This window comes from Peromyscus maniculatus, chromosome 16, assembly GCF_049852395.1.
Source record: "Peromyscus maniculatus bairdii isolate BWxNUB_F1_BW_parent chromosome 16, HU_Pman_BW_mat_3.1, whole genome shotgun sequence".
Classification (NCBI taxonomy): Eukaryota; Metazoa; Chordata; class Mammalia; order Rodentia; family Cricetidae; genus Peromyscus; species Peromyscus maniculatus.
The window spans coordinates 48,528,080-48,547,804 of NC_134867.1; the positions used below are offsets into that span (position 1 = coordinate 48,528,080).

Sequence of the window (19,725 nt, forward strand, 5' to 3'; positions counted from 1 at the left end):
ACCTCATCATGAGTGAGAACCGTGCTGGGGAAGGCTGAGGTGGCATTTTTGTGAGTTAGTGAATGTTAATGGAGGGATTATTTTAGATGGAAGCTACTAAAGTATCTCTTCATCTGATATAAATTAGACCTTGAGGTTTCATCAGCCGAAATCATAGGCAGCTGGTGGCTGGAGTCAAGATCTGTGCACAGTGGGATCAATTTTCTCATAGACTGGTCATTTAAGAGCAACGTTGCAGGAATGCACATGCCCTAGAGTTAGGTGGCTAAATGTGGGTTTTAATGTCTGGGAGAGTATTCTGTGAGCAGGCTAGTTACCCCTTTGGACTGAACAAGAGGAATTCACAGTTGATCTCATTAGCAGCAAAAAGAGGGAATTTAATGATGGGTTTGTCCATTTCCCCTGACTCCTGATGCCTGCCTAGAAACCCTTTCTCATTCACTACTCTCAAAATACTAGAACACAAAAATAATCCATCCACTTTGTAGCAGTGACAGCCTTTCCATTATCGACCAGTAGCACCTCATTTTTATATGAGACTTTACTATTCTGTTAATCGTTGTCTTTACCTCCCATATTTGCACCAACATAATCTTGAAAATCATTTACATATTTCCTGAAATTGGGGCTTTCTCTACTCTTTCCTGTTCTTTATGTTCTAGCACCTAAATCATCTTTAACAAGACAGAAATGTAGGCATTTTTATAAAGTTCCTTAAAACTCTTCTAGCCTCTACCCAGTTCTAAAACAATATCCACAGTTTTAGGTAGTTGTGGCAACAACTGGATTCTGACCATTCATTTCCTGTTTGGTTGTGGACTGTGGAAACAAAATATCATAAACCTGTGAGCATACATACATCTAGGTCCTGGAAGCCTGGGAGTTCAAGATCAAGATGCCAGTTCATCTAATATGTGGAAAGGACCCATTTCCTTAATTAGTCTGCCTCCTAGTGTGCTGAAAGTGACACCCAACCTCCCAGGAGAGCAAAAGTCTCTTCAATAAAGTCTTTGTTTTCATCCCAATGGCCTCCCATGGTCCGCTCCTAATACTGTCGCCACAGGATGAGCACAGGAACTTGACTTGAACTCACATTCAGAGCATAGCATTCCCTGCCCCTTTGTGAAGCCATGTGCCCAGCTCTTCCCCAAGAGGACAACGCATGGAGCTGTTAAAATACGTTTCTGGCTTTTATTCCCTCTCTGCATGAAAATCTTCCAAATATCTATTTCTACGTGTTTATCTTACTGTTAGCTTTCTAGATATATGGAAGAATATTGTGTGATTTATTTTCCATTCCCTCTGCATTTTTCAGTTGAAAAAAAGTTTTGTATCAATACTGTAAAATTTTGATATTTACTACACAATACCAAGGATTTCACAAGTGCTTCTACTCAGTACATATTGAGTGAAAAATAATTTGAGGCATCTAAGTCATTCATAAGCTTTTTATTATCTTTTAATTTGATAGTTGTAGTCACATGTAACTGCATATTTGACTTATTTGGGCACTTCTTAAGATATTTTAAATTTTGGAAACATTTTATTAGAAATATTGAATAAAAGAAATTGCCTTCCTCAGGGAAGAGCCCCCCCCCCCCGCCACTCCAACTGGTTATCTAAAATCAAGTGGTCAGCCTTGAAATCATATACAGACAATTAACATTATGTAGACTGAGCAGGTTGTATTTCTATATTTAGGAATATACATGCACATATTTAGGCATCTATGTGTTGCTAGAGTTTTCCGCCTTGCCCACAGTCAGGACAAATCTTTGTCACCCGCCAGTCCCACAGCCGCTCAGACCCAACCAAGTAAACACAGAGACTTATATTGCTTACAAACTGTATGGCCGTGGCAGGCTTCTTGCTAACTGTGCTTATAGCTTAAATTAGTCCATTTCCATAAATCTATACCTTGCCACGTGGCTGGTGGCCCACCGGCATCTTCACATGCTGCTGGTCATGGCGGCATCTGGCAGTCAGTCCTTCTGCCTTCCTGTCCTTTTATTTCTCCTCTCTGTTAGTCCCGCCTATCCTTCCTGCCTAGCCACAGCCGATCAGGTTTTATTTATTGATCAATCAGAACAACTTGACATACAGACCATCCCCCAGCACAGCCAAGTGCAGACCATCTCAGACACCTGCACTCAGGCCCATGGTCCTAATCATCCTCTATGCGGACCTGCTGGGTAACGCCACAAAGAACCCAAGAAGGGCTCCTACAGGACATACAGAACATCCCACAGCACTATGCATATATCTTTAGTATGAATTTGAGAGAGCACAAGGGATTGCACCTATAGTCAGAGAGCCGAGACGGATGGATGCTGGTGCTCAGCTTCTTCCTCCTTTACGTTCAGTCTAGGACCCCAGCACATGAATTGATGCTGTCTACAGCTATGTTACCTCAGTTTAACCCAATTGAGAAACTTCCTCACAGACATCCTCAGAAGTTTTTCTCCTTAGTGATTGCAGATCCTGGCAAATTGACACCATTAATCATCACAGGCTGTGGTGGATGAATATGCTATCAGATAGACTTCAATCTTTCCTAGGATACATCATGGGCCGTCTCCATGATAGAAATAGAAACTGACAAGAAAAAAAAAGCAGTCACAATTTAAATACTCAACTCAGTGTACGTTCTACGGTTAGGCACACTTCATACCAAAGCCAGTTAAAGTTAACTTACACTGTCTTACTCTGGTTAAGTTTTCTTAATTTTCTTTGTTAGCGCACATTATCTTACTCCGTTTAATTTTAACATATCAGGCACATTCTCAACATCATTTACTCTTCTTTGTGTTTCTGTCATGTTTGGGGGAGTTTATTTGTTATTGTTGTTGTTGTTTTCTTTTTTATTAATGCTTCATAGTGTTTCCAATTACTTTTATACTGAAAGTTCTCCAGAGAAACAGAGTCAATATATGTATGACTAGATGATAGCTGGATCAATGGTATAAAAGCCAGGTAACTTCTTGGATGACATAGAGAACTAGGAAGCCATCAGTGTAGCTATCCAAGTCTTAGAAGTACAGGAAGCAACAATGTGACTTTCATTTAGCCGAAGGATTAGGGATGCCACTGTACAAGTCCTGGAGTTCAAAGGGCAGACCCCTGGGGTTGTAATGTCCATGAGCAGGGAAAGAATAATCCACAACAGTAGTTCCTGACCTTCCTAATGCTGCAACCCTTAAATAGTCTCTCGTGCTGTGACTCCCAACCATAACATTATTTCATTGCTTCAAAACTGTAATTTTGCTACTGTTATGAATTATAATGTAAATATATGATATGCGGGATATTTGATAGGGGGTTGCAACCCATAGGTTGAGAACCATTAGTCCAGGCAGTAGAAAGTAGTCATTTTTCCTCACCTGTTGTGTGCTATTTAGGCCTGCTGTTAACTGGACAGTGCCTATCTATGCTGAAGGCAGAATTTTCCCACTCTGTCCACTAATGCCCATGTTAATCTCCTCCAGACGTCCCCTCATAGACCCCCTCAGAAGTGATACTTTACCAGTTACCTAGGCACACCTTAGTCCAGTGGAGTTGACACTGGAGATTGTTCATTACATCTAAGATTTCAAGTTGCCATTCAAATATACTTTGCAATCTTTGATCTTTCATATGACTGTATTTACATACTAATTAAAGATTTATATAAAAACCTGTAGCTGCTTGACACCAGAATACATTTTTCTGTTCTTCTAACTCTTTTGGGGGCCTGCCACCCAGCTCTTAAATAAATCACATATGGAGGCTGATACTTAATTATAAATGTCTGGCCTTAGCTTGGCTTATTTCTGGCTAGCTTTTTTTTAACTTTAAATTATGCCATCTATCTTTTGCCTCTGGGCTTTTCCTTTTCTGTTCCTGTATATCTTTCTTTGTTTCTTACTCCATGGCTTGCTGTGTAGCTGGGTGGCTGACCCATGGAGTTGTCCTCCTTCTCTGGATACTTCTTTTTCTTTCTAGATTTCTTCTTCTGTTTATCCTCTCTGCCTGCTAGTTCCCACCCCATTTCTCTGTCCTGCCTCACTATTGGCCATTCAGCTTTTTATTAGACCATGAGGTGTTTTAGACAGGCACAGTAACACAGCTTCACAGAGTTAAACAAATGCAACATAAACAAAGTAACACACCTTAAAATAATATTCCCCAACATATTCCTGTATATATTTGCTATATGGCTTATATCATTATACCAAGCCTTTAAGAATCTATATGTTTATAAGGACAAAAATGGATTGATTTCATAGCCCGAGTTCCCTGAGTTACTCCCATACCTGATTTACTTCTTTTAGCTTTAATATTTGATTAAGATAGATAAAATTCTAACACCCAGAAACAGGCAACCATCATTTGATTGGTTTCCACTAATCTATTATTCTCTGTAATCTGTTATGAATTCATTCCCATATCCAAGCTCTGCGTCAAAGCCAAAGCCAAAGGCCCGTGAATGCCATTGCACTCTCTGTGGAAGACATGTCATAGATTCTGCTGTACAGTCAGATTTCTCGTGTTAGCATAAGAGCAATCAACAGGGAGAGTGACTACTGTCATGATTGCCTTTCATTGACATTCCACTCCTGTAACAGCAAGCTTGCTCATTCTTGGCTCATGATTTTATGAGACAATTTGAGCCTCATAAATATGTTTCTGCTACCCTCTAGTGGAAGTTGTATGTAAGTAAGAGAATTCAATCTGAACATGGGGTGGGAGATCCTAGTTCATGAAGTCTACATGAGTAAAAATGATTTTTCTTTTGCTTCTGAGACAGGATCTCATTATGTGGCCCTGGCTGACCTAGAACTTTCTATGTAAGCCAGGCTGGCCAAGAACTCACAGAGATCCACCTGCCTCTGCTTCCTGCATGCTGGGATTAAAGGCATATGCCCTGCTATATGTGGAGAATTTGATTTTATCTTTGAAACAGTTGTATAAAATACAAATATTATGATAGACATCTCATGTGCCAATGTGATTCATGCTACAATGATACTGTTTTGGACCATGTCAATGACTTCTTGAGGAAGTTACTTGGGTAGAGACTGTGAAAATCACACTTAGAAGCTAAATGCTCATAGTTCAGGATTAAATGTCCCACACCAAGATGTTTTATCCACACACACTCTGCTAGTTCCACTAATGCTGTAATCAAATCCTTTATTTTAATCCACAATTCACATCTTTGAAACAGTGTTCCTGGAAAACGTTTACAGCAATACATCGACTGATAGAGTGGTGGTCTAGAAAGTAGTTTCAATATTATTCAGAGGGGTCTTGTGAAGCGCTTTTCTAAAACTTCCTTGTAAAAGGAGAAGAACAAACTTAATGGAACCAGAACTTTCTCTTGTTGACAAAACTAAGCATATTCATGAATCACTGTAAGTCAGAAGTGGCAGTAACAGAAAGTTTTGTGGGTTTTTCTCCGCTAGGCATTTCGTACAATCTGTTGTTAAGAAAGGGACACCTCTGGGATCCGGCCTTCCTCCCCTCGTGGAAAATGAGTTAAGTGCAAGCACCAGCCAAGGCGAGATGAGCACAGTAACAGGAAACCAGTCTCAGGTACTGACTCAACCCTGAATCGGGCAAGATTTATCTTAAATAGCGAACTCTCTTGTATCTGCAAAGTGTGCACACTCCACATCTCAGCAACATAAAGAATTCCATTAAACCCCGCACCTCGTGTATTTGTGGTGAAAGTCCCCCATGTGACCCTCCTGGTTCACACTTACTATATACTGTGAAACAAGCTGCATGCTTTCCTAATTTTGGTAATTGTGCATATACTTATTATTGTTCATTTTCACTTTACAGGTTAATGTTACATTGCAAACTATTCCTGCAAGAGGTAAATTAGTCATCCCCTCATGTCTCTGCTTCCCTACAGATAACAAAACACACAAGAATCTTACTTCTAAACAGACTTAGTTTTCCCTTCTCCCACATCATCCTCTCCTATGATTTACTAATTTTAATCTACTCCAGACTAGAAACATGTGATAATTTCACAGGTTAAGTTCAAACTAAAATAGAAATGGAGGAAGAAATTAAGGGTCTGTGAGTAAAGTGCATGTGATCATTTTATTTTGTTGTTTTATTTCATGTGAGACAGAGTCTTGCTAAATTGCCCAGACTGTCCTTCAACTCACTGAGGTCCAAGTTGGCCTCAATCTCTTAATCCTCTAGGTCACTGAGTTTACAGGTGGATGCCCACAAATTCATGCCTTTTAATGCAAGAGTGTTGTGGTCCAAATACTGAAAGCATTGCCAGTTCCTGTTACTAACTAAAGACCTAGCCAAGACTAAAATCCAAAAGAAATGTCACATACATGTATATAAGATGGTTCAAGATTCTACATGAGTTTGGTGACAGTTTTTGACAAATATAAACTGTGGTTATACAGTCACTGAGTTGAGTAACTAAAGGGCTGGCTGAACACATCGGGGCAACAAACCTGTCATATTTTCACTTTGCCTTCTATACTCAAGACTGTCCCTCCTCCCTCCTTTTTTTTTTTTCAAGACGTAGTTTTTCTGTGTAGTTGTGGCTGTGCTAGAACCAGGCTGGCCTCAAACTCACAGAGATCTGCCTCCCTCTGCCTGGGACGTTCCCTTCTTATAAGCATCTCTCTGAAGCAGATTTTAAGAACATGAGCTAATTAATCTCTGTCATAAAAAACATGTCCCCAAACTTACCAGAGAGATTTTAAGTTTCCTGAATTATAAAGTTCGAAGTGTGTGACCTATATCTTCACAAACCTTAAACCTACATAGAAGTGATAATCTCACTGATTTCCCCTAACTGGGATTTGAATTTGAAACACCCTCTGCCATTCATGTCTCCACACTTTAACAGCCTGCCACTTAACAGTGTAAGATATGCTTGACCTAGTTGTCCTCTCCCCTTCCCAGATGAGCAGACAGAGCTGATACTGGGGGACACCCACCCACCTGAGGGGTTAGAAAGAGATTTGATTAGCCTGACCACAGCGACACAGGACAAGTCACAGGAGGACTTGGGAACAATAAGTGAAGGTGCTTCCAAAGAAATGTGGTTAGATTTTGAAGACTTTTGTGTGTGCTTTCAGTAAGTATTCAAATGCCATGCAGCTGACTAGATTCTCCTAAACCATACAGGTTCACAGTAGGGTCTGTTTCTGCATATGATTGGTCATATGATCTATTGATTCTTAACTATCATTCAAAAGAGGAAAGTAAGTATCAGCTGGGAGCTAGCATACTGTCAAATACATTTTTTTTCTTTTTGTTGAAAATAGATTCTTCTTTCATACAATACATCCCAACCACAGTTTCCCCTCCTCCCACTCCTCCCAGCTCACCACAGCTCCCTCTCCCCCAGATCCTCTTCTCTCTCTCTCTCTCTCTCTCTCTCTCTCTCTCTCTCTCTCTCTCTCTCTCTCTCTCTCTCATTTCCTTCTTAGGAAAGAGCAGGCCTACAAGAGACAACAGCTGAAAAGAACAAAACAAGAGAAATTAGGAGAAGGCAAAAACCCTCATATCAAGGCTGGACAAGGCAATCCAATGGGAGGAAAAGAGTCCCAAGAACAGGCAAAGAGTCAGAGCCACATTGGCTCCCACTGTTAGGAGTCCCACAAAAACACCAAGCTAACAGCCGTAACATACATTCAGAGGACCTGGCACAGACCCATGCAGGTGTCGTGCTTGCCCCTTCAGTCTCTGTGAACTCATGTGAGCTCTGCTTAGTTGATTTGGTAGGCCATGTTCTCCTGGTCTCCTCCATTTCCTCTGACTCCTACATTCTTCCCCCCCACCTCTTCTTTGGGGTTCCTAATCTCTGAGGAAAGGAACCCAATAGAGACTTCCAATTTAGACTCTTCCTTCACATAATGTCAAACTGTGGGTTTTTGTACCTGCTCCTATATGCTGCCTGAAGAGAATAATGAATGCATTGAATATCCATCCACATAGCATATTAGGAACCAAACTCAATTCTAGTCAGGCTCAGTTCCTTCTCAAATTCTTGTTAGTTAAGATGGATTTTCCCCCAAGGAGATTATTTTGTCTTTTTAGAACAACAAATGCAGCAGTTTTTTTAAAGAAGTTTTTCTGCCTATAATTATTTAAGTCTAGAAAGCTAAACAGATAGTACAAGTTTTGTATCTAATGGCAATAACTATTATAAATGTTCTCTTTTCTAGCCACATATATGTTTTCCACAAACCAAGTTCTTATTGTCATAATTTTCAAAAATCAGAATTCAAGGTAAGTACATTAAGCTCTCCTTTTTATGTGAAGGTTTATGTAGAGTGACCTTACTTAAACATACCTTTAAATGTCTCGAGTTTTTCTAAATCTTTACACAATTATATTTGATGCATCAATGTTCGGTTTTTTAATCATCCTTTGTCTAGACCATAAGCAATGCTTAATTAGTTTGTATCCCAGAGTCATCCATATGGTTGGGATATAACTGAGATAATGTATATAAAACACTTAGAAGAGTACCTATCACAAAATGATGACATATGTTGGCTGTCACTTATAAAATAGAGTTCACACTTTTTGAAACCCATCAATCTTTTTAATATATGTGCATATGTAGTGACATGGTCAACTGTTCTTTGTTCTAATGTTGTTTTTTAAAGTGATGGTAAATAATAATATTTTTCCTTTAAAAATGTCAACTTAGCAAAATAAAGTGACTTGCTTATATAACTTTCACTCCCGTGAATGTTTATAATATATATGGCTATGAGAAAATGATAGTTTTTTTAGACATTGGAGCTCAAAGTTTCCCATGCAACCTGAGAGGACAGGTTGGCTATGGTCTGAAGCCAGGCTTTCCAGCTTTAGTCACTGGTCCTGCCAGCTTAGCACAAAGCCAGTGGCCACAGCACACCTCACAGATATTCTCTTAATGCTCAGTGTGAGGACAGGTAAGAGACCTTTGAAAGTCATTCATGAATGGCTTTGGGGACCACCAATGCCCCAACTGCTAAACCTTCAAAAATGAGCCCCTTGCAGAGACTATTAATAGACACATGTTGGGCTGGAAGATCCAAGGTCCTTCACACTCAAATAGTGAGTATTTGAAACAACTGTCAATAACGTTTATATGTTGCTATGTTGCAGTTTAAAGGAAATATAAAATAAATTGTTGGATGGTAACTCATAGAAAATATTGGAGGAGGCAGTGATTTAGATCTTGTGCCAACATTTCTAGCAATTGTTTCATAGTTTATTGAATAACAAGTTTTCCTTTTTTACAGTGTGACTAGAGATTCATCATTCCTATACTAATTGGTTGTTTAGATGTTGTGGTAAAGTAGCACCTCTGTGACATACTTCTACAGCTTAGTGACAACTAGATTTGTTGAGTATGCCCTTGCTTGCCGTCATTCAAAATCACATTAAAGAACTGTGAAGTGGAGAGGTAATAACAAGGCAGTGGTCAAAGTCAAGCTTGGTTTTCAACCCGGGCTTTGCTGCTTACAAACTTTGTGCCTTTGGCAACCCACTCATCCTGCTTTGCATTTTCTTGGGAATTGGGACTACTCATAGTTCCCTATAGAATGCACTGAAGTCCTAACTATGTAGCCGTATATGACTCTTTCCAAAGAACTCTGATCTGACCAATCACTTTATCCCTAAAACAAAACCTCACCCTGGACACCAGCAAGCCAGGTTATATTTCTGAAGATCTTGTGAGAAGAATGAAAAAAGAGGGTTTTGGGGGGGACTCCCTTTTCCCATGTTACACCCTGCAAAATGCCCAAATGAATCCCTATTAGGCAATTCCATTTGGTACCATGCTCAATCTGTGCCTTCTTGCTGGTCTGTAGCCAACTTTCTGCCCTCAGCCTGCTCTCTTTCTCACCAACTTCATTTCTGGAACTGGCACTTCCCCTAGTTTTGTTTATGGAGAAGAATTTTCTCATTTGGCAGCCAGACTCTCTGAAGCCCAAAACCCAGCAGCCACAGATTTGCTTCATCTTATTAGACCTGTAATGTATTGGTTGTGGTCCATAGCATGCCGTAAGTTTCTCACTCTGTGAACTACACTGCCACTAACAAGGTGGACTGGTAAGCTTGATGACTGGTCTGATTTCTTGCAGTTCTCAGAGGAACGGGTGCCCTACTATCTGTTTGTGGACAGCCTGAAGCCTATTGAACTACTGGTTTGCTTTTCGGCTTTGGTGCGCTGGGGGGAATCTGGAGGTAAGAGGGTTCTGAGAGTGCGATCGTCTGGATGCCCAGAGCACAGGTGGGCTAGGGAACATGTAACAATAAGACTTTTGGTCAACAGGTGATGAAACTGCCTTGGCAGCTGTCAAGAGGTACAAAGGACTGCCCCTGCCACCACCTCTGCTGGCCATGCTCCTCCAGCACTGCAGACCGTGCTGACTCATGCCACCTGATTCTCTGTTGGTCACAGTCTCCTGGTCACATCCCTGGCATGCTCAGTCTTGCTTTTCTTCTCACCTCTCCTTGTCATCATTCTTTTTTCTTTGTTGTTTGATCTGACAATGATCAGAAATGGTCTTTTCTTTAGCCCGTGTTGGCTTCTTCTGTGACTTGTAGCCCCCTTTCCCCTCAGGTCACGCACTGGAGGCTTGTCCCTCAGTGTGACAAAGTTCAGTTAGAGAGATCTTTATGTGTTAGAGGTTTATGGGAAATGACTGAGTCCTTAGAAGTGCTGCACATGGATTGTGTTAATGCTGGTCTCAGACTAAATTAATTGAATAAATTCTTTCTCCAGACTCTCAGCCTTATAATTCTTGACTCTAACAAGCCCTCTAACCATCTATGCTATAGCGTTCTCTATAGGTCCATCACTCTTTTTGTGACCTCTTTCCTCCTATTCCAGTATAAGTTCTCTGGACAACAACTGCATTTATATTCCTTTGTGTATCCTGCGAGACATGCCCAGCCTTTTGATGTAGTGACATCTACAAAGGCCATTCTAGGGAACATGCAATCCACTTCACAGAAACAAAATCTCATAATGTTTTAGGTAAGGGGATGATTTTGTGTTAGGCTGCAGACATATGTTTAGCTGCATGTGGCCCAGGGACCACAGGTTGAACATGCTGGCTAGTAAACACACTTGCCCTTACCTCTTTCCATCTCCCTTTCATGATAAGCATTCCAGTATTAAACTCAACTCTCTGCTGAGTCTTTGGCTGCAAAAGAGCATCTGAATATGACTGGGCAAAGGAACACCCCTCCTGGCCAGCCCACTCAACACTGAGGAACACATATCTCAGCAAGGAGCCCCCACTCGCCCCCCCCACACACAGGCAGTCCCTAGAGGGCTTGTTCTGCCACTCTTCTCACTAAAGACTACTTCAAACTTGAAGTCTCCCTTCTTCAAGTCTTTCACATCTACTCTTATTCTCCTTCATTTTCAGTTGAAAGCTGTGTTGCTGATTTCAGTGAGAAAAACTCCCCGAGGTCCTAACAGGCCTTGCTGCTTTCTTTAGTGGGTGGATTTCCCTGCTTGTACAGACCATCTGACACATACACATAATCATTCTTTGACTCTTTGGCCTATTTTGTTAAAGCTTATCTTTGAGTCAAGTTAACCATGTCACAAATTATAGCTGGTCAACAAACATCTCCCAAATACTCAGGAATTGAGTATTCTGACAATATTAAAGGTGAGGGCTTTTGTGCTTCAGTTTGAATCCCAGTTGTCTTGAATGGTAAATATTACATGACAGGTGTCAAATAAATATCCATTTAATAAACTTTCTGAAATGTAGCGATCTCGGGTTAATACATCTCCTTTGCTAACTGCTCTGAAGCCCTCATCTTCTAAGACACTGAAATTCTACATGCATGAGGACACTGTGACCATGCACCTTTAACCTGAGAGTTTTTTGGAAGAAAGGAAAAATTCATTGTGTTCTCACTCACTGATGAAAAATAATTATTGATGTACATTTAAAGGAAAACTTACTTGATTAAATTTTTGTTCCTTGCAGAATTTGAAAGACAAACGTTTAGCTAGACAAGGGAATATTTTGATTTTAATACCATCTTGGAAATCTCTTATCATTCTGGATACATTTTTCCCCATTAAAGTTGCATCTGGGAAGATAGTCTAATTGTGCACATAGGGGTGATAAATTAATAGTAGCCAACTATGATGAAATATATCTGCATGGCTTCCTTTTCTCAGTTTTCTCATCCTAGTTTCTCTGCCTGGGGAGATGATTATGAAGAGCAAACTGGACAGAGCAGCAGCTCCCTAGCTAAGCTAGGCGCTGTTTCCCATACTTCCATACTTAGCTTCTGGCATTTCGGGAATGCTTTTAGAATATCATAAATACCCGATTCACCTTCATGATTATGTCTGCTGCTGCCGAACAGAGAGCAGCACATGTGGAGGCTGGCTGTCCTTCCACAATCACGTTTCAACACATCTCCCTTCTCCTAAAGCCTTGACAAAAGACAGTCCTCCCGTGGAACCCGGCCTCCTGACAGCCGAAGCAATCACCTGGAAGTCTCTGAAGCCTCTCAGTGCAGTGTTGAGGATCCACACCTATGCCACGAAGGCCGCCATGGTGCGCCTGCCTGTCGGGTAGGGTCTGGCTTTATTTTCTCGTGTTTGAGTCTGTTTTAGACTGTTGACTAATGAAATAAGCAATGGAAGTTCTACATTATTGTTCTCCAAAGTGATTGGATAAGGCACTGTCTGTCATTGGGATTCTTGACAGAATATTCTACCAATGAATGACATTCTCAGGGCCACACTGGATGCTCTTTTGGAAGGCTCATTGTTGGGAGATCTGAGGCTGAATATGTAAAGAACATGGCTTAAACCTGCTTAACCCAGAGGTTTCTAAAATGAATCCATCAACAATCTCTCTCATGGGCTCATAATTCTTACTAGTCTTTTTAGCAAGAATTCTGTTTGATTTCATTTAAATTTGATTCCACTTGGATTGTAAAAGAGAATTTCTTCCCACCAACTGGAAATTTCACCTGTGGTGTGTCTTTGTTAGGTGTTATCTTTAATTATGGTAAAACTAGGCAAACACATCACATTTAGTATTTGCAGGTAATGGCACACAATGGACCTGTTTCCTTGATTTTAGTATGTAAAATTAGGAAGACTGTCTTGTATTTCAAATGGAAAATATTCTTACTAGATTTTTCCCACTGAAGTTCAATCTATGTGATCATGTGCAATCAGTGAAAAGTTATGGGCTATGTGCAGAAAGCAGATCCCAAGCAACACAATCAAATGCTAAAACTATGTGTGCTGTGCACCTAGAATTTCTAGAAAATAATAAAATTTAAAAAATCATCATTGCTCAATCTAGACTCTATATAGAGAGGTTCTCCAGAAATTAAATTAATTCCACGAGACTGTCTGACTCAGTGGTTCTCAACCTTCCTAATTCTGTGATCCTTTAATACAGTTCCTCATGTTGTGGTGACCCCCATCCATAAAATTATTTCGTTGCTACTTTATAACTGTAATTTTTACTGTTATAAGTAAGTCATAATGTAAAAATCTATGTTTTCCAATGGTGTTAGGTAACCCCTGTGAAAGGGTAGTTCTACCCTCAAGGAGGTCATGACCCACAGGTTGAGAACCACTGATGTAACTTGACACACCAAGGATACGGGATTTAAAAAGGAGCATCATACAGTTGCATCTCCCCTTACAGACCCCAAGCCATCAGTGTGTTCCAAGCATCCTCTTAAAAGTCTAAATAGCCAGTAACCAAGGAAAGTGATTGTCTCTGTTTTTAGTGATACAGACACTAGATAGGAAAAAGAGAATTCACATATATGAAATTATGTTTGTGAATCTGCAAAGCTCTATACTCACATGAGAAAAACATCTACAATCTTCTTTAGCAGCACAGTATGTGGAAGCATCTTCAGTGTGTGAAAGTTTGTCATTTTGTCTAATTATTTGTCTTCAGCAATGAGTAAAACACAGATTTCATGGTATCTGAGGGTGAGAGTGGAAATCCAAAGGTAGTTATCGCATCTGTGTATATATACATAAAACTCTTCACTAACTTTTGACTCCAAACTCTGATCAAGCAGCTAGCAGAAGTGGAATACATTCAACAGAAGAAGCATGGTCTTCACATAGTGTTCATTCTCTCTAGGAGGCATATGCTACTCTTCAATGCATATTCTCCAGTGGGACATGCCATACATGTCTGCAGCATGGTGGCATTTGTCATCGGGGATGAAGATGTTGTACTGCCCAACTTTGAGCCGGTAAATATCTTGGCAAACCTCCTACCTTCTCTCTGGTTTCAAAAGTTTAAACTCAATCTTATTTTGATCTTTTAACTTTATTTAGCTTACCCCTCTCCTTGTTTAACATATTAAACTATTCATATGCCTTTAAGAAAGGTTCAAATGTAATCTGTATAATTAACAGTCTAAAGTCTGCAAGGTTACAAACACAATTAATTCTTCACCAACTACTGTACCCACATCTACTCTGTGTAGTCTTTAATTTCTGTCACTATCTCGGGTAGATGCATTGTTCATTTGGAGGGATAAAGCACCACTATAGTCCTTTTGAATGCTGTTTATAATGTGAGCATTCCTTTCCTTTCCATCTTTTCCTTTCTCTGAGGAAATTAGAGTGTATCTCCAGGATTCAGAATATTCTCTGTGGCCTCCTGGAAACACTCATCACCTCTTCCTCTTCCCTCTCTCTTCTTGGTCTTTCCTCAGTGTCTCTTGCTCCTTTCTCTGCTCTGAAGAGAAAATGGGTGCAGCAAGTCCACTAAAAACTTTCTTTGTTTACAATGTCTTCTGTCTATGTGTGTGCCTAGGGGAGGTTAGAATTTGTATTTTCTGCTGTATGACTCCTGATACTTCCTCATCTCTAAGAACTGTAGTAGCATTTTCTCATTGGAACTTCCAGCCCCCAAATAACGGCACAGAGACGTATTCTTTATTATGAAAGATTGGCCTTAGCTTAGGCTCATCCCACTAGCTTTTATAACTTAAATTAACCTATTTCTATTAATACACATTCTGCCATGTGGGTTTTTGTCTCTCCATTCTGTATGTCCAATTCCCTCTGTGTCTCTGCTGGTGTAGATTCACTATTCTGAATTTCTCTATCTCCCTGTAAGTCCTGCCTAACCTCTTCCTGCCTAGCTACTGGCCATTCAGCTCTCTATTGAAGCAATCAGAAGGCACCTTGGCAAAGGCACAGTGTACAAAAAGATTATCCCACAGCAAATAACTCTCACTAGAAAATCAAGATGAAATAATCTAAAAACCCAAGAAAACAAGCTAAAAACTCCAGACAGAGCAAAGATGGCCTTCTCTAAGGTAGCCAGAATACCATGTGGCAACACAAGGGTTGAAGACTGGGTCTCTCCACCATGTTCTGACGGCCTAGACATGCTTGACTCATTCTCCCTAGCCTGTCTAGGCAGGACTCTACAAGCTTCCTCAAGGCTTTCTTCTATTGGTTGTGCTCTCTTCTCCATGTTTTTCATTCTGCTTAGTAGGCACTGAAGGAAGAACAACAAGTTGATCTCGTAGTTGGCCTTTGTTTCCCTGACTGTTCTTTGTTATGCCCAGATCACCGGGGACCCCCCAAAAGACCACCATGGAGACCAAATCCCATATGTAAAAGTAAAGAAGAGCCTTTATTCAAGTTCAAGCTTGATGTCCCATGCAGCAGTGAGAGGAGAGAGCCCTGAGCCTGGGCAGGGTAGGAGTAAGGAGATTTCCAGGGTTCAGGACCCTGACTGGCTGACATTTGTCTAGGGATATCTTGGTAAAATGAGGAAATAGGTCTGTGCTAGACTCAGGGACATCTGGTGATCTTATCTAATCTTAATGGTTGGAATGTTTGGGATGTCAGGTACTTCCCCTTAGATGGTGACCCATCCCTGGGTAGATCTCTGGGTGGTGTCTGCTTATGGATGTCCCTGGACTGGGTGTTGCCTCCTAATAAGCCTGTCACAGCAGCCGTGTCAGGGCCTTCAAGCCTGTTATGGTGGCTGTGTGGTCAAGCTGTTTTGGGCCCCTCACACTCTTGTTTTGTTTGTTGGTTGATTGGTTGGATGGTTGGTTGGTTGGTTGGTTGGTTGGTTGGTTGGTTGGCTGGCTGGTTTTTTGGAAGACAAGAGTTCATGATGTAACCCAGGCTAATCTGGAACTCAAAATACTAGTGCATCAGCTTTCTGAGTATCTCGGGTTACACACATGTGCTGCCATGCCTTGCTCTATCCTGCTTTTTTTCAGATTTTTCTTTAAAACAATTCTACTTATGTGCTGTGCATGATCCAGCTTGCAGAAGAATTAATTCCTGATGATTATTTTGTTGTGGAATTTCTTATTTCTCTGGTGGCATAATGCTCCTATGGTATAAGGGTTATTAGATTCAAGATTAATCTCTATTATGCTTAGATTCTAATGGAGGTGCACATGACATCCCCTTGCCCTTGAGCTGAGAGACCCTAACTCCTCAGAATCAGAACTAATCATTCTCAGAGCTGCTAGATAACTAGGTGAGTCCTCTGAGCAGTCTTACTTTAACTAGACCACCACTAAGATAAGGCCTTCCCCAGCACGGATACTTGGAATGATCATGTAGGTATTCAAGCATTGAGATGAGAAGACATCTGTGTGTTTGCCATCAGTTTCTTACCCAGCAGGGCATCTGTGGTGTTCAGGTATGTTTGCTGGGCCTACTCTCAGTCTTGTGGGTATCCATGGAGCATGGTTGAACTATGGCACCCTCTGGAGAAACAGTAAAGATGACTTAGTTTTCCTAACTTTCTTTAAGCAAGCATATGCTGCTCTAGACAATTCCTGGTACATACCAACCAGGACAGTCCTCAAACATCTCAGACTGTGTGGATTCTTGGAATCTCTATCAGCTCGGAGCTTTTACTCTTTCTTAGGATGGATCCTGGAAGGGGCCAGCAGCCCAAGCTAGTACACCCTCTGGTGGTTTTTGTTTGTTTGTTTGTTTTTGTTGTTGTTCTGTTTGTTTGTTTTATCTTGTAAGTCCCTCTCCCTGGAATCTTCTCTGCCCCTCAGTCCTCAAAATCCTAGTCTTTGTCAGCCTAACACCCTAAACATCCTTCAGAACTAACTCTGAGAATTAATACTATAGAGTTTTCCCTGACTCCACCATAGGGCTAGTGCTCCTCTGATGCAGTCCTTTTCATAGGCCTGATTCATGTCTTCCAGACCATCCAATAAAATGCTCAGTCCAGTCTATTCTCTACAAATGAAATAGCCTCGAATCAATCATATAGCCAAGGATTTTCTTCCCTAGTTAGAGGTTGAACATTTGTAAACTTGATTGCCCTTAAAGAGACATGAGGATGAATGCCACATGTATGCTCTGTCTTCACAGGAGAGCTACCGATTTACAGAACAGTCTCTAATAATTATGAAAGCTATTGGAAATGTGATTGCTAGTTTCAAAGACAAAGGTAAATTGCCTGCAGCTCTGAGGGATCTTCAAGCAGCTCACTACCCTGTCCCCCTCTACAACAAAGAACTCACTGCTCAACACTTCCGGGTAAGCAGTTCCAGTCCTCAGGCTCACAGCAGGAAACCTCCCATCTGAAAGATACCTTAGATGAACCCCAAATGCTGAGTCTGGGGAAGTGGGTTGCATGGAGACTATTTCTTTGGAAAGTGATTCCAGGAAGCAGAGAGGAATCTGGGGGAATAAGATGAGAAAGAGAGTGGAATTAATTAAAGAATACGATAATGAGTGCTATGGGCGACTGAGGCTCACTCATCCAGAGTCTCCCTAAAGGAGAGGAAACATTAGCACTCACCTAGCAGTGGTTTTTCAATAGTTCAATCTGCCCTCAGGAACATTAGCCGCCTCACTCTTAGAGACTTCTGCTGGGGCTGAGGTGTATTCTGGCTTCCTAGATAGCCCGCAGCAAAGGATATCAGGGTACTTCTGGTTGGCTCTCGAGGAAGAAAACTGAGAGGTACTGTCCCGCCCCAGCTGCATGGCAAGTGGGTGACATTTGTTTTTATTTGTTTTGTTCAATTTTTTTTTTTAACCTTCATGCTATTGACATTCAGGCTAAATGACTTTTGTAATTTAGCTGATTAAATTACATCTAGCGCACTGTGGGATGTGTCTCAGATCACTTGTTTTCACTGCGTATGCCAATAGCATCCTTCTTTGACAATAGAAAATGCCTCAGACCTTATCACAGGACTTTTGAGGGTGGAGTTTCATAGCCAGAATGAAAAATGTAGGACATTCAACTAAACCGTCATTTTGTATAAACTAATAATATTCACCATGTTTAATGTAAGCACAAGTAAAAATGTCTTTGCACTAAAAGTATATTTTATCATTATTCACATGTAAGCTGATTTCGAATGTTGTTGGCAGTCTTTATGAACTAAGACTACACCTACCATAGATGAGCACCTTGCCATGCAGAGGAGAAAGAAACCATTTTGTTGCTGTATAAGCATCAAGGTAGAATGCAGTGTGTGTCCCAGACAATCAGCTGAATGTGCAAAGACAACTGTCTACCTTGTCACACATTCCAACAGATGCAAATCTTTGCACAGATGCTTTCAACAGCGAAGAACAACTCAGCTCCATATGTCATTCAACCTAGATCGTGCCACTATTATTAATTATTAATTATACGTGTGTGTGTGTGTGAATATTTTTATCTTTTTCAGATATTCCACATATCATTGTGGCGTTTAATGAAAAAATCTCAAATATCCAAGCCCCCTGTAAACTTCAAATTTGCATTTCGGGCTCTGGTTTTAGACACGGACATACTGGATGCCATCCTAGATGATTCTTCTTTAGGTATTGATTCATTTTCAATATCTGAGTATGGAAGTGATGAATGATTTTCAAAGGGTATGTGCAGCTGTTATATAGCAGAGACAACAGATCTGCTGGGCAGCGATGGAGTTCAAGCCCTCTCTCGGATGCTTCAGGGGCTCCAAGATCTGCCTAGGGGACTTGCTAACCCTTATCATATGTACTTCCAGGGAACCTTGAATTCCTGTATATTTGTCATTGACCTTTGTACTTCCAGGGAACCCTGAATTCCTCTGTATTTGTCATTGACCTACCTGGTACGAATTAAGGAACCTTTGGGAGACACCCCAATCCAGCAGTCTTCCTTCCTTCCTCTTACCACATTTGATTCTCACTATTCTGTTTCCTTTATGTTCTGAGAGAAGCCTCTGGCTACTTTCTGACGGGAATCCAAGGCAGGTCATCAAAATAGCACAGCTTCATCCACGTTCCTTCTGTAGACATTTGCCTAAGCTCAGCGGACAATGTCAAAGGGATGCTCAGTACATCCTTGTGGAATGTTCTGTGTCTGAAGACTTCCACAGTTGCAGGCATTCGAGTGTTGGGGAAAGAATTAACTGTAAATCCCAATCCAATGCTTGTGTTCTCTTGCCAGCGGAATGGGTAGACCTTAAATATTGTATGCCAATAAATGAGAAGGAGTATTCTCCCGAGGAAATAGCTGCTGCAGTGAAAATTCAATCAATGTGGAAAGGGACTTATGTCAGACTGCTCATGAAGGCCAGAATGCCAGGTATGGTTTTCAGATACTTGAAATGGACCCGTGTGTATAGGAATGAGTGTTTCCTTATGTAAGGTGTTTTAGAGTCATCCTGCTTTACAGAACTAATTTATCTATTAAGTACTGAAATCCCCTGAGGCAAGGAGCTGGTTAGGGCTCATTTTCTCAT

The 19,725-nt window shown here is 40.9% G+C and overlaps 1 protein-coding gene across 21 annotated transcripts in view; it reads left to right on the forward strand.

The window, feature by feature from the left end:
* Nucleotides 1-19,725, forward strand: part of Adgb (androglobin) — a 144,406-nt gene that overhangs the window by 66,901 nt on the left and 57,780 nt on the right. For all 21 annotated transcript variants that reach the window (XM_076552765.1, XM_076552775.1, XM_076552767.1 and 18 more), the window contains 10 exons: nt 5,445-5,574; nt 5,827-5,860; nt 6,925-7,099; nt 8,193-8,256; nt 10,110-10,212; nt 12,439-12,580; nt 14,130-14,244; nt 17,369-17,536; nt 18,682-18,817; nt 19,431-19,568. In XM_076552765.1, the coding sequence (XP_076408880.1) occupies nt 5,445-5,574; nt 5,827-5,860; nt 6,925-7,099; nt 8,193-8,256; nt 10,110-10,212; nt 12,439-12,580; nt 14,130-14,244; nt 17,369-17,536; nt 18,682-18,817; nt 19,431-19,568 (1,205 nt within the window). The remainder of the gene's footprint in view (nt 1-5,444; nt 5,575-5,826; nt 5,861-6,924; nt 7,100-8,192; nt 8,257-10,109; nt 10,213-12,438; nt 12,581-14,129; nt 14,245-17,368; nt 17,537-18,681; nt 18,818-19,430; nt 19,569-19,725) is intronic.